The 16,137-nt window shown below is 40.4% G+C and overlaps 1 protein-coding gene across 2 annotated transcripts in view; it reads left to right on the top strand.

Moving 5' to 3' along the window:
* The first annotated feature begins 1,760 nt into the window (after positions 1 to 1,760).
* The window catches only part of dock1 (dedicator of cytokinesis 1), a 196,844-nt gene continuing 182,467 nt past the window's right edge, over positions 1,761 to 16,137 (top strand). For both annotated transcript variants that reach the window (XM_026178424.2, XM_026178422.2), the window contains exon 1: positions 1,761 to 1,971. In XM_026178424.2, the coding sequence (XP_026034209.2) occupies positions 1,929 to 1,971 (43 nt within the window). In that variant the 5' untranslated portion in view covers positions 1,761 to 1,928. The remainder of the gene's footprint in view (positions 1,972 to 16,137) is intronic.

Below are 16,137 nucleotides of genomic sequence, written 5' to 3'. Positions count from 1 at the left end.
ATTCAGGGGCATGTTTAATCTTTAAACACAGATCTGCAAAGATGCAACTTCTTCCAACAACAAAAAACAGAAAAAGAAAAGAAAACTGGCACCCGCTTTGACATTTAATGAATTTCACTGTTCTCGGTGGATTACCAGTCCCTACATGGCTTTCAAAACAACTCAGTATCACTGGGTGGAATTACATTTTCCAAATGTATAAAAAAAAGACAAAGATAAGACAGAGATGTCATGTCTATCATTTGCAATGGCCTGCTTTGAGGGAACGTTTTTAAGCTGAGAAGCCGCATGTAGAATGAAAATGCAATGATTTGAAGCAATTTGCATAATTTTGTCTGCTCAGCCTGGGAGATAACACGAAAACAAATGGAAAAACTCAACTGAGTAAAAGACAGAATTTGACCAGATAGACGAAAGGCAACTTTTTTCATAGGCGAAGAAGTCTGAAAGCGGCAGCCCCCTCTGCTGGCACGACTTTAATATGACAACCTGAAGAGGAGGGAGAAAGCAAAGGGGATGGAGAAAAGTGTTTGTGGGATAGTGAACCGTGGGAGGGTCATCATAAGTTGGGAGACTTGTGCATCTAAGAGTAGGATGCATCAGTTGTGCAGAAAAGATAAATAAAGCTGAGCAGATTCGAGCGTGTGAAGCAGACGCATCACTTCTGTATCATCTGTTTAGCACCCTCAGCTTTAACCTCCTAGGACCTGGCGTCCACGTATGGGGACGTCACATTTTGGGTTATTTACACCAAAATACTGAATTTTGCTCTACAAGGGCCTGGTATCCACTTATGAGGACATTATACTGCTACTGTTCTATCACAATTTTAAATGAATATCCTCATATGTGGCTCTTATTTTTTATTAATAACAAAAATAAGGTAAAAATAAATAAATAAATCTGGTAATTCTTTGTTTTTACATTCATCGGGCCCCAATGTGACCAAATATCAAAGACAAATTAAAAATGCATGCAGTGGAAGAGTTCGGGTCTTAGGAGGTTAAGAGGCCACTTCTATTGCTTAATTCGGCGCATTGCTACTCAGAAATCTCACGGTCGCCTTTAGCATTAAGCGCAAACAAGGAAGGAAACCAACGCTGACCACATGTATTTTAAACCTGCGGTCGAGTCAATCAGATGAATATAGTGTGTGTATTTGTGAACGTGTTTTACCTCAACACCATGCACTCTAAGGTCAAAATAAAAATAAAAAAGTCTCCCAATGCTACAGTCAACTATTAAACGTTAGGACTGCAGCATGTTTAATTTGTGCGTTTATTCTATTATTTTCAGTGACTCTCTAAAGCACATGAAGCACTTATTTAAACCTGACACAAATGGATGTTACTATCACTATTAGTGATATTATTATTAAGTTTAGTCTTCTGTAGTTATCATCGCATTTATTAATTCAGTCCCCTGTTGGTAAAGTTGATTTTCTTATAACATTTGCATATAGTAGTCTTCAGATGGCTTTTTATAATGTTGCATTATACAATTAGCAAATTTTTTATATTAACATAAACGTTGTAGCCACGTAATGTGGATATTGAAACAAAATAACAAAAAATAAATTAACATCAACCTTGAATTATAACTACTTTATGATATAATAATACCTCTACGCCCTTGCAGATTAACCTGCAATCATCTAATCATTCATGCAGCTCAGTAGTCATGTAGCAGCGTCCGTCACAGCACGACCAGCGCCGCGAGTTTCACAGGACGCCTGCAGGGTGAAAAAGTTGTGTTCCCTTCCTCCCCCTTGCGGAGCGTCCTGTCACTGGTGGAAAATGGCTGCTCGGAGTATCTCCCCAAAGCTCAGAGAAAACTGAAAAAAAGAAGTCTACATTAATAACAAGAGGTCACGTCTGGACCTTTTTTAACAGGCAGAGCGACAACTCGAGGAAGCCTCGACACTGAGAATGTCTCGCTGGGTGCCCACTAAAAAGGAAAAGTATGGAGTTGGTACGTAAGAAAACTTGCATGCTCCATCGCTAGCTCGCCCTAGCTCTCTGCTCTCAGATTGAACAAGTTAGGGAAGATTTGTGATTAGAAAGCGAACGGCTGAGTTTTTCCCATCCGTGGGGTTGTACGCGGGATCTCGTGGTCAAATTTGCCAAAAGCTAGTGGAATGCAAATATTACGAGTGGGGAATGTGCCAGCTGGTTTGCATGAAATGCAAAACAAGGATTGTCTGTCTTTTGTGAGGAAGAGGACTGTGTGTGTGTGCGCGTGTGTGTGGATTGGGAATTGTTAGAGGCGCGCCTAGTACGGCGGTGTTTCCTGTGTTATGGGGCCTCCGCTACAAACTAACTAGCTAGTTTCAGGCTACGCTGGACTTGTAACTGTGAAGTTTGATGCTTGCTTTTGTGTTTTCGTCTTCTGTACCAGGGAAAGCCTTCGCTGTTAGTTGCTTATTGTCAGCTCATCTAAGAGTTTGAAACCTGGCTGAAGAGCATTGTGCCGTTTAGCTTCCACCATCTCCTTTAGGGGGGATTTACTCAACAGTATCGAACCTCGTCGCAAAAAGTAACTGTAACTATGAATGATATGCAGAAAAACTTAGCTTTAAAGGGAAACTGCTACAAGGGCTGCGTTTGCTATGTTTTCCTGTAGGAAAAAGGCTTGATCAGATACATCCAGGAGATGTTAGAATTATATTACTGATATGTTTTTTGTCTTTGTTTACCAGGTTTACCATGCTTTAGGCACTAATATGCAGCCTTTAAAAATGACACTAATGGCACAAACCACATCTTTTCACATGTTTACTTTTTGGCTTTAGATACATTTGAATAATACCTATCCAGGTGTGCAATATAAAAAAAGAAGTGCTTTGAAATTTCTTTGGTAATTCCACTTGACTGTGGGATGGAACAGGGAACAATAAAAATAAAAAACCACCATGAGGAAGTTGAGGTAAGATGAAATCTGTAATGCACAGAATATAAGAAAAGAGTTGCATGACTTGTTGAGTTTTGATGGATTAAAGTTGCTCATTGTGCCACAGGACAGATTTTTTCTTTAGAAATCTTTCATTTTAGCCTTTATTTGTAAGGACAGTGGAGAGAAGATGGGGAAGCTGGAAGAAAACCAGGGGGAAGTTGCGTTGTAAATGTCCTTGGGGGCGATTTTGAACCTGGGCCTTGCATTTGGGCTGCCTGGGCTTGCCCAGTGAGCCAAACCAGTGCCCCAGTTTGTTATTTTTAATGTCCCACAACATACTGAATTACTTTTGGCTATGTCCATTAGTGGGACTGAGGGCTTGCAGCTGTATGAGGGTTACTGAAGCTGACTGATGGATGAGTTCAGCCAGTTACGTGAAAGCACTATTTTTTTGGTCCGTTTGAAGTGTGACAAGTTTACAGTTCTGATGCTAATGCTTGTCTGTTTAGTCACAAATATGCAACGGTTCTTGAAAGTTGAGATTCTTCAAAAGCCATGGAGAAAATTCTCTCAGGGTTCAGTGAATGCAAGAGTGGATGAGTCATTAGTAAAAAGAGAAGCAGCTGCCACCTCACTGCTGCACAGTATTGGTTGGGTGCGCAGCCATTGCACTTTTAATACTTTATGTGTTGACCAAGTAGCACTAATGAGCAGTCGGTGAGACACCTTATGCTAGCAGCGCTCACTGAGGACCTATTTCTGTTTCAGCAAAACTTTTTTTTTTCTCTCACACCATTTACTACTCTCATAATGGTCTCACTGCTTTGTTTGTGTATGTGGGAAAAGTGTCTCCTTTTGTCTTCCCACAAAAGCATTAATAATGAATGGCACTGTCTTCTTGCATAGAGCATAGCAGTGATTACGCATGTTTTTGTCCTCATACTGGTCGATTCACGTTACAGTATTTATGCAAGCAAGTCTTTGTATAAAGCCATGTTAGATTTGTGTCAATAATAACCAGAAACAAAATAAATCTTTGTTTTTCTCATTTGTTTTTGTTTTTCGGTGTCATATTGCATAGCTTTCTGCTCATCGTTATGCTTCACTGCGTGGAAAGCGAAGCACTTCAAACCTGGAACAAAACCAGAGGAGCTTTTTAGTAAACCAGCCGTTTTTGTTGCATGTAAAACTTAGTAATATATTAGTAATATATCCGTGTTGGGTAATGATAATGTGTGGGTTTCTTAAATTTTATAGCAGTATGGCTCTAGTCTCAGGATCAGCTGGTCAGTTGTTTGGGCAGCACGCTCTTATCGTCTTCTTGGTAACAAGTGTTACTTTGGTGATGAAAAAAATGCTACATCAGTAGCTTTACAGGATTGGTCCATTGTTATTGTCAACAAAGGGGAACAGATGATTTGCGTTAGGGTTGAGGCTTATAGTGTGAACACATCTGAAGTGGCATATTTCAATGTGCTTGTTCCTCCAGAGTCTGTCAGCAGCAGCAGCAGCTACACCCACACCAAACTGGATGTGAAGGTGTTTTTAAAAACTGAAAAAATGATTGTACAACAAATCTAATGCTCGGGATATTAAGACCATTAGCAGAAAGGTGAATCATTCTTCATGAATATACATGAAAATGATTTATATACTGCAAACACTAACTTTTGATGTCTTTTTATCATTTAGATAAAGTGGACTCTTTATAGGTAACATTGTTAAGACATTACATTACAGAAAATTCAAAAGTGAGTCTTTAAAATGTTAATTTACCAAGATAAAGTTAGACTACGCCTTTATGTGGTTCGAATTATACAGCTGATCTCTGTTAATAAGGTGAATGTTTGCTTGCAGAGGTTCCAGGTTACTGTCTGAGGGCACTAACATGTCCTCCTAAAAGGATTGTGCACTTAAGAGTTCCTGCTAAACATATGTAACTAATATAGTGAGCAGGGAGCAGCTTTGTAAGCCATAATGTATGTTAATGACTGAGTGCCTTCACTTCCTGTGATTTCTTTCTTTTGAGTATTCACATTGTACTAACCTGCCAAACAAAACTTTGATTTCTCGTCACCTGACCTTCAGTTGACTAATGGACCCATCTGGAAATAAAAAAGGGAGGTGTGGCTCAATTTCCTGTGGCAAGGTTAGTGGCCTCAGAGTGAAGGAGTTTATCCTTTTAAGTTTTATTCTTTGACTCCATTGCATCCATCTCAGCATGCAGCAGAGCAACCTCATCTTCAGCTGTGCTTCAACCTGTGTTCAGAGCAGTTTCTGCTCTCATCTCTGCTACAGTTACCATAATTCTACCTTAATTCTACCATAATTCTCTGATCTCATGGTAATAAATGCCAACACTACAGGTCATTATCACAAAGAACAGTGACGAAAAAAAACTTTTCTATGAAAGAATTAGGTGTCAGAAGCTTCAGTAATGCTGTGCAAATCGCATCTTGCTAAGCAGAAGTCGTAACTTCACATATTGTAAAATATAACATTTTACAATAGTGCAAACATAGTGCATCCATGGAAACACTAGGGATGATATACATATACATATACAGATGACCCCCATGCTGCAATAATGTTGACATTCTGGCTTTGGGGAGGCCAATCCATCACTGCCAGTGTGCATGTTGTGTTTTTTCTATCCAGGCATGCTTTTCCTGCATTAGCAAGACGTTGAAGAATGAAAAATGAAGCTATAGTGGATCAAAATCTGATAGCCTTCATAATCAAACGGATTCTATGAAAAGGACAAAACCACCAGTGTTTTCTTATTCTCCCCTCGTCCAGTTTCCTCAGATGTTTTAAGGACACTCCACACAACGTAGACTAATAGCTCTTGGGGAATACCTGCCTGTCATAATGTATTATCTTCAACATTGTTCATAGATTCAACCGAAAAAAAACTGGAGCAAATTATGTGTTGCTTTTGACAAATTGCCTAAAGATACTGTTTAAGATTGGTTCTTTTGTCTGTTATGTGCAGACACAACACTGGTTCATCCCTTGAATTAGGTTTTTTTATGCTTGAATGATTCACAGGTCACTGTTAAGCGGTTTAAAGACAAAAAAGAAAGAAAGAAATCCTCTGACAATGGTCAGATGTAAGGACTGGACTGAAAGTGTGTTAAAAAGCAGCTAATGTCCAAAGAAAAACCTTGTTGCTCAAGACCACTTAAAAATGAAAAGTCTAAAAAAAAAAAATGACCAGAGGCTCAAGGCTATTGCAGAGTATAACTGTGTTTCTAGTCTTAAATCTTTTCTCCACTTGTATATGGACATAATTTGGGGCAAAACTCCTTTTTGATTGGACCTGGTTGTACTGTGTGTAAGCACCTTGGCTTTATGTTAATAACGCCTCTAGAATTCCCCCTGTCTCACTACAGGCAGCAGAGTACATAGCTTTTTCTGTTTCTTGTAAAGATAACGATTGCCCCGAGGCATTAGATTAACTTCCTTCTTTAAACAATGTTTTCAGCTTCAGCGGCATTTGCAGAATGCTGCAAACTTGCCTAGACGTCACTCAGCTGATTAGACTAGTTTTGTGTTTTGTTTTGGGTTGGTTTTTTTTATGATGGAGTGAAATAAAAAGAAGTAGTAGAGTTACGTTTTGACCCATGCTCATACTTAAAAGAGGAGAAAGGTCAATCACTTACATTTATATCTCATTTGACCCTGAGCTAATTTTCAGTACACAGTGCTTTCCTTGTCAAATGCCAACCAGCCCAGCATAAATTAAAGGGATGAGGAGTTCTGAAGCCTAGTTATTCTGGTGGCATCTCGAAAATGATTTAACATGGCCCTAGGGAAAGGTTGTTTAGCTGTCTCCCATTTCTGTGATGAATTAACCGGAAATACTTTTTGATGCTAATTTCAAGGGTTGTCTCATTAATTCTGTTTCATCGTGGATGTTTCTGTTCCTTAAGAGAGACTTCAGAGGGTTGCGGTTCTAGAAAGTTAACCAGGGAACACTATGGAGGACTATTTACTGGATTCACACATCACTTTTGAGAATTCAGCGCAAATGGTGTATGAAAGCATGCGCTTTCCTGAGAAATGTTTTCCACGCGTTGATGCTTCTCTTTTTGTAAATTAACTCTTAATCTAACTTAAGAGCAGTTCAGAAAACGAAGCAGAAACAAATGCATGTGAACTGCAATTACTCAGCTGTAGGTTTGGTGGAAAAGGAAGTGCTGATTCCTGCAGGTTAGATTGCACGCTTACAGAAAAGGACAAGTGGACACATAAGCCGCCGAGTTCTAAATTTAAGCTCTGGTGGGGGGTATGACTGGTATAGCTGAACTGTTTCGTGGAAGATTGACAGCCTTAGATTGCTTTTATTTAGAATAGGTTAGTGACAAGTAACACGCTTGTGGCAGAAAATAGAGATGCAGTCGTTGTGTACGAATTGTCATGCAAGCAGTAGGACAAATATGGCCTCAATTAAAGGCTAGTTTGGGTTGCTTCATGAATAGCAACCATATGTTTTAAAATTCACTTCTCATATTTTACTCTGCTTGCGTAGCCCTCGCTGCGGCTATTTGGTGTGAAATATATATAAAAAAATCCTCCTGTTTTTAGCTGTTGCAGTCATTTACATTCCATTTAAGAAACGTCGTTCTCACCTTTTCTAAAGAGGAAAGTTCTTTGTGGTAAACCATCTATACATTGAACCGTAGAAGTTCATTTGGCAGTGTGATGCCTTCTTTATGTCTCACCTATCCATTTGGCAGCATGACCAATGTGTCTGCGTGTGTGTGTTGGGTTGTATGCTAACAAGTGTTTTTTTTTTAGTTTTTTTTTTATTTGTGCTGACTCTGAGGAGTGTGCAACTAACTCTCTCGAGCAGTCACCTGGAGACTGAATACTAAGCTAACACCATTAATTCCAATTTTATGAGTTTGTGCATCGTGCTTTCGGATTATTTGTTTTCGTCTGCATGCGGAATGCAGAATACAGCCTCCACCTGGGACTTCATCCTGCTGAAGTTTTTCTCCCCATTTAATACAGCTGTACTGCATTTATTGAGCTGCCCTACAGATCTGTAAACAGAACATCTTCCTCTTTCTGCGAGCCAACTCTACCTGGATGTCCGCAAAGCTTGAGGCTGCCAGTTAGATCACACTGATGATTCATATCTGGTTTAGGTAAAGCGTTTCTCCCAGTAGGTTTCTGTTATTTGGCTTTTTGTAGTATGCGAAGCTTTTTGACCCCTCCCACCCCCCCCCAAAAAAGAAGGTGTATTGTTCATTGACTCTATATTTCCTTAGTATTAATTAGATGATGTTACATAGCCAAATCTTTGCCCATCATCCTCTTGGTTTCTCTTTGGAGGTCAGTACGACTTTGCTATTGTTCATTCTGAAAGGGAATTATATATTAACTATGGCTCATGCTGCCTGGTGAGGCAGTTCTAATAGTACAGCCCCCAGTGGCTTGCTGTGAGATGGTGGATAAGACAAATGACAGCTGGCCTATTCAATCAGTGCATAGCTAAGTGGTTCCACGCTATTCCATCTTGGCTCACCAGCGAGACAAAGCTAGAGCGCTTCGACGTCTTGTTTTAAGTGTTGCTGTCTTTGGGACGGCCCAGTTGAGCGGAGGAGAAAAAGTGAGGTTGGGTAACGTTAACCTTGGATTTACACACATCTGAATTTTTTCAAATTAAAAACGTTTTTCAACTTCTATTTGTACTGATTAACACGTTTGAACTTTCCTGCAAGTCTTGGAGTTCCTGTGGTGAAAATGAAACGAGTGTATGAATGTGATGAGTCAGAAATCATCAGCATCCTGTCATATTGCCATTTGCCAGTGTGGTTCAAACTGTATTGACTTGTTCTGGAACCTCTGGAGAAAACAGATGCTCACAAATCATCACGATGCCTGTTACATATACCTGTTTGTCAAATGTTACTTTGTTATCCAAGGACGCAAAGACGTCTAGCTTAGAGCTGTAGTCATCGGAAAGTGTTTCATAAACATTGGTAGATATGTCCGTTTTCAGTAAGATAAAAACAAACTTCCTTTAGCTAAATGTATGAACACACCCATGGTTGCTGAAAATTTTGAATGCCATTGGTGATAGGAAAGTTACATTTGTGGAACATCACATTTAAATGGCCTATCTGTATTTGTATCTATGTAAACACTTAGGAAAATTGCGTTCCTTTCATATATGGGTGCCCTGGTCACATTTCCTCAAAAGTTACTCCTGTGTTAGAGTTTCAGTGAGGCTTCACACAGACTTCCCTGTGCATTTACATCACCTTTTTTCCGTAGTGTCTTGTCTGCACAGGCACTAGTGCATTCCACTGGTAATACAGCAACTACACGTGTCGTTCAGACAGGCTCCATGCTCACGGTCTCCACAAGTGATTAGAATCCTGGATTAACTAAGTCTAACTAACATTTAAGTGTCAAAGAGTTTGAATAACTTTTCATGCATGTCGGAGAGTGCAAAAGACATTAAGTTGCTGGAAGAGCATAATCACTGATCATCTTTCATTTAGCTTATGTTTTTTTTGGTTTCAAACAATTGTCATATTGTTTCCTGCCCTCCTTTTAACTGTTTCTTTTTTATTCTGTCTTATGCTTTACTAGTCCTTAGGGACTAGTAAAGCGCTATATAAATACAGGCCATTTACCATTTACCATTTTATGCTATTGCTCTGACCAACTGTGAAGCACTTTGGTCAACTTTGTCTGTGAAGGTTCTCAGTCATCCAGGTCATCGTAGTCAAAGGAGCTTGCAAAGAAAAGCGTCTGGACTTCTTTAAGTTGCTTGAAGACGTTTCACCTCTCATCCGAGAAGCTTCTTCAGTTCTAAGGTCAAATGGTGGAGAGTCCCAGATATAAACCTAGTGGGAGTAACCCCCCACAGAGGGACAAAAGGACCCCCTGATGATCCTCTAATCGCCTGAGCCAAGGTGTGAAACTGTGAAATTATTGACCACCTTACATATCACCGCCTTTACCCAGGGGATGCCATACCCTGCATCTATGGACTTCCTAAGATCCACAAGGAAGCTGTCCCACTCAGACCCATAGTCAGTAACATAAACTCAGCCACTTACAAGATTGCTAAACACCTTGCTACCATCCTCGCGCCTCTCGTGGGGAACACCCCACACCACATCAAGAACTCCACCGACTTCACCGACAAGGTCCAGAAACTTACCCTGGATCCAGATGAAACCATGGTGTCCTTTGATGTAGTCTCTCTTTTCACTTGCATACCCACCACGGAGGCCGTGGAGACTGTCAGAAAACGACTACAAGAAGACAGCTCCTTGGAGGACAGGACCAACTTCACACCTGATCAGATCTGCACACTGTTAGACCTCTGCCTCACCACTACATATTTCAAGTACAACGAAGGCTTCTACAGACAAAAACATGGCTGTGCCATGGGCTCCCCCGTGTCACCTATTGTAGCCAACCTTTACATGGAGGAAGTGGAAAGGAAGGCTCTTGGCTCTTTCAAAGGGAGAGTACCCAGCCACTGGTACAGATATGTGGACGACACCTGGGTCAAAATCAAGACACAAGAAGTGGAATCCTTCACTGCGCACATCAACGCTGTGGATAAAAACATCAAGTTCACCAGGGAAGACACAAAGGACAACTGTTTGCCTTTCCTGGACTGTGCTGTGCACATTGAAGAGAACGGCAAACTCAACATCGAAGTTTACCGGAAGCCCACACACACGGACCAGTACCTCCTCTTTGACTCCCATCACCCTTTGGAACACAAACTTGGAGTAATTAGAACCCTACACCACCGGGCAGAACATGTTCCCTCTAAGCCTGAAGGAAAAAAGAAGGAACACACACATATAAAGGAAGCACTCAAAACGTGCGGCTATCCTAAATGGGCGTTCTTAAAGTCAGCAAAGAGGCACAGAAAAGAAGACCAGACACCAGCGAGGGAGGATAAGAAGGACAGACGCAACAACATTGTCATCCCCTATGTAGCCGGTGTATCAGAGAAACTCAGGAGAGTTTTCTCCAAGCATGACATCCCAGTGTATTTCAGACCCAGCAACACGCTCAGACAGAAACTGGTTCACCCAAAAGACAAAACGCCAAAACACAAACTTAACAATGTGGTGTATGCTGTACAGTGCAGCGGTGGAATGCTCAGACCTCTACATTGGAGAGACCAAACAGCCACTTCACAAGCGCATGGCACAACACAGAAGAGCCACCTCCACAGGACAAGACTCAGCAGTCCATCTGCATCTTAAGGATAAAGGACACTCTTTCGAGGATGCCAATGTTCACATTTTGGACAGAGAGGACAGATGGTTTGAAAGAGGAGTGAAAGAAGCCATCTATGTCCACTGTGAGTGACCATCTTTGAACAGAGGCGGGGGTTTACGACACCAACTCTCTGCCATCTATAATCCAGTTTTGAGATCCCTTCCCAGACGCCTTAACGCCCACTCACATCCTGGGCCATCTGACCTCAGGAATTCGCATGATAAGGTGGGGCCAGGTTTCACAATGAACATACCCGAAACTCTGGCTGATTGGGACCCACGCTCAGTTTCACACCTTGGCTCAGGCGATTAGAGGGTCATCAGGGGGTCCTTTTGTCCCTCTGTGGGGGGAAACTCCCACTAGGTTTATATCTGGGACTCTCCACCATTTGACCTTAGAACTGAAGAAGCTTCTCGGATGAGAAGTGAAACGTCTTCAAGCAACTTAAAGAAGTCCAGACGCTTTTCTTTGCAAGCTCCTTTGACTTTGGTCAACTTTGTTGTATTATTTTGTGCTATAGAAATTGATTGATTTGATTTGATTTTTGCCCTACTGTTGTAGTATAAATTAAATGTGTATAAAATACTACTTTAGGGTGAAGATGAAGGCAGAGTCTCTGACAAGTCACATGCTTCATTAATGACTGTAAAGTGGATTTTGGCTAAATGAGCCTGAAAAGGACTTTCATGCTCTTTGTTGAAGTTCATTATGTATCAGTGCATCAAAATACAGCTCACAAGCTTGTCAAAAGACAGTCTTGTTGGGTTAATTGGTGATGGTCAGTTGGCTGTAGGTGTGGGTATAGAAGTGTGTGGTTATGTCCCTGTGCTGGATTGGTGACCTGTCCAGGATTTTTTCCTGGTTCTTGCCCCATAACAGCTGGGAAATGCTCCCGCAGCCCTAGGATGGATAATCTGTTAAGAAAATGGATAAACTTTAGATTTTAGGCTAGTTTTCTTCTTTAAGCTACAGTTTACTAAATCTCATTGTTTATAGATGGTTTCCTATAATTGCATATAGGATGTAACCTCTCTTTTTGTCTAAGTCACTATCATAATATAGTGACTGTGGTAGTAAAACTCTGACGGCATGCATTGCATGTAACAAATTTCCATGGTTCATGTTTTTGCGTGATTACTTGTTCCGTGTATTTCGTGGTTATGACCCAATTAAAGCCACAAGGATCATTAAAGGAGAAGTGACCTATGCCTAAGCTTTAACATACCGATTAAGCCAGAATAGTGAAGTATTCGATGTCTGAAAATGGTTTATGGTTTCACTCTGCCTTGACTTTATGGCAACCGTTCAGAGGCAGCGAAGACGTGCAAACGCTCGCTGCTGAACATGTCTGGATTCATCCTTCGGCTTGGTTACATAAACAGGTTCTCCACCACACTTAGGATTGATTGTGGACATGCCAAGCAGCATGTGCATTGTCTGAAAGGAGTCCTGCTGTGCTGCTTTGGCTAGCTTGACAGATGGTTAATGGTGTGTAACACATCTGTTTGAAACAAAGGTTACTGATGTGGACATTTGTTATTACATCATTTAAATTCACTTGGCTAAAATTAATATAGAACATAATGTATAAAGCATTTATTTGCCTCAGTTATTAACTGTATAAGAAATCAATTCAAAGGATTGTCAGGGATTTCCACAAGGATATTTAGTAACCATCTAATGGGAAATATTTTGACTGTAAATGCTTTGGCAGGTCATTTTAATACCACTATTTAGTTTGAGTTTCTTAATAGATATTAATATTTAAAATGGCATTTTCTTAAGACTAATCAGTTTTTCATTGATTTTCATTCAATCCTATTATTCACGTTTTATTTTACATATTGAAACCTTTATTTTTTTTCTTGACGAACTTAAATTAACTTTAAATATTTTCAGAAATGAAGTATTTGGAGTATATATGATATATAATATACATATTTATACTTATTTCAGTGCTATTTTTAAATGTGTTCCTTATTTATTACTCTTGTCTTACACAGAATCTTTGTTTAATGATTATTCACATTTAATAATCCATCAGCAAGAGTGGCTGACATTAACAAGATCAAGAATAATTAGCATATAGGTGGACCGGCATGGCTTTGCATACTCTAGGTCCTATTCAGAGCCTACATGGAGCTTTTCAGAACATTGTGGACATGTTAGCTGGGGACTGTCATCAGGTGGCATCGCAAAAACATGCTGAGCAACCAGTCTGTGGGCTACTGGGTTAGACTTTTAGCTTAGCCTGTGCTGTGGACAAGACAGAAGCCTTAACATACAATGAGCATCTTTTTTATAAAGTGAAACAGTGTTAAAATACTGAAAACCATTGCCGTCTTTCTTATGCTGCTTTTTTGATCATTGACTCAGGATATACGAACTGCTTACATATACGTCTGTCTAGCTGTATCCTCAAAGTGCTTCATTTGGTTAATCAAATACTTACAGAAATGGATGCAAATGCAGTACAATCAATTTCACATCACTTTGTTCTACCGCAAAGATGGTCGACAGCTCACTTTACTCTGGGTGTTAGAGCTCTGTTATTGTGTAAAGCACAACCTTAGAGTAAAAATTGTAATAACGCAGTATGATAGAGCACGTGTACTATTTTAGCTGACATCCACATTTGAGCATTTGATTTTATTGTGTTGTAAATATGTAATTTTGATAAAGAGCGAGAGATCTTTAGGGGTTTAATCAGTGCCAGGAGAAGGACTTTAAATTGTGAAATTCAGGTGAATGATGCGATGGCCAAATGACACTTTGATTCATTCGTCTTGTTTCATTTTTTAAACAAAAGGAGACAGAGTTGTCAGGTACAGCAGTGAGACATCTTCATCTAACTCCCTAAAGGTTGATCACAGAGTAGAGCTGCCACTCACTGAAATCTCAAACTGCCTCCAGGGCCCGCCAGCATCTGAGCTGCGAGGTTCTGGCTTTATCAAGTATTTAGCCAGACACACACACACACGGGTGCACACATGCACACACACAAAAGACCATTTCATCAAATGCCAGCCATACAGAAAGGCTCTTTTGCTGCAAACCCCAGCCCGTTTGCAACCACAATCAATGCCTGACACCTCCATTAGAAGCCTGCAAAACCACCCGCGGGACGTTTTAAAGGTGACAAATGCAACATTAATATGAACTGCAGCTGACATTAATGCTAACATTTTTTATAACCACGATAGCATCGGAGATGCTGAGCATTGTGATTTTCACCATGAATGAATCCCAGCGTCTGGGATTACAAGTCTCAAAGCCAATACACTGTAATCACTCGAAGACTTCACTCTGAGGAAGTTATTTAGGTAAGATAAATATGTTAAGTGGAGAATGTGCTTTAGCTTATGAGACTTGAACAGCTTGTATGTTGTATGTGGTTAACTTAGAAGCTTAAGATAAACACTGTCTTTTGAGATGCAGGCAAGTGAGTTCTCTCAGGGAGCTGATCCTTTTAGCCCATGCTTGACCCTCTGAAACAGAGAGGTCATTGAGTGTCAGCTCACCCACTGGTAGGCTGGCACATCCTCGGCTCAACTGCGAGCTCTACATTCTGGCAGGATAAAGCCTGGGCTAGAGTGGTCAGATGTTAAGAATACTCAACACAAACTGAGCTGACAGTCTTGCATTTACTTCCAGTTCTTTCCTCTACTTTTTATTCCCAGACATTAAACCTCGTTTTCACAAAACAATTGTGCTGCTTATTCTCGAGTTTGCTTGAAAGAAACGCTAATCTAATAAAATTGCTAGATTTTAAATGCGGCTGAGTGTATTTGAAGTAAAACCTTAGACGCAGATGTTAGTAGCTCGTAACCAAAGTGACAAAAAACATTAATGGTGAGCCTTAGTGAGGTTTACTGCCTTATTTGTAATGGTTTTCTAATAGTTGTGGTTTTATTACATATTCCCACTGTGATTATTAGTGTAGGGAGGTGATTTTACTCAAAACAAAGACCACCTCGTTTAACATGATAGGCAATAACTTTAATGAATGGTGATGTAAAACGGATTTGGCAATAATTGATAAGAACTACATTGATTGCACAGACATCGTCGTGCATCGTCTACTTTGGGAAACACCAGTTGCAGCAGTCTATTGTGCACCGAGCTTTTCATGCTGTCTTATGAGTTGAACGTGGTTACGAGTTGGTCCAGAGTCTATACAGAGCTTTGCAGACTGGAGCAAGAAACGGGTCAATGGGCTTCTCTTGCTTGGTTCCTCAGCCAACTGCAGCACTTTGAAGATGAACAAAGTTTAACACACAAAGTGCTGAAGTCAGATGAGAGTTAAAAACAATGAAAGTATCCAGCGCAGCCACTGTCTGTACTTTTCGTGTGGTTTTATCTTTCTTTATTCCTACGTCTCCCTGTTCTTGTTCATGGCCACTTTTCAGCCAGCTTTTGACGTGCGAGCGTGTTGAGCCACGTGCAGCAAAACCGAATAAACCTTTCATCACAGAGTTTCAGATTTTTTATATTGTCTATTTTTTATATGTTTACCTTTATTTTTTGATGATAGACTGCATCCACCTCTGCTGCATGGTGGATACCAGTGTTATACAAGTTAGAGAGGAGTTCTGTCATTCTTCAAAGACAGTTTTTTTTTTTTTCTTCAGCTGTCCTTTACTGAACTAAGGGAGTTGTCTGGTTTTAGGACTGTGCTTTGCTGGAATATTCCTCTTCTGTCAGGCTCCCGGAGACTGGGCATTATTATGTCAGCTAGTATATTTATCCAACATCCATAGTGCTCTTACCTTTTGCACTCAGCCAGCCCAGTATCATCACATTTCTACCTCTGTGCTTTGTTAGGACCATTCATCGGCTGTGGCAGCCCACGCTAGGTTCAAACCAACTCCATCTGATCAGAAAAATTCTATCTTTATCTCATCTGACCAAAGAAAGTGCGTCATTGGGCTTCTTTTCATTTTCTTTATGAAAGCTTAATAGTGCCATTTTGTA

The sequence above is a fragment of the Astatotilapia calliptera genome, chromosome 8, assembly GCF_964374335.1.
Source record: "Astatotilapia calliptera chromosome 8, fAstCal68.1, whole genome shotgun sequence".
Taxonomy (NCBI): Eukaryota; Metazoa; Chordata; class Actinopteri; order Cichliformes; family Cichlidae; genus Astatotilapia; species Astatotilapia calliptera.
Note: the sequence above shows the minus strand (reverse complement) of the source record. Positions and strands in the feature narration are given on the sequence as shown.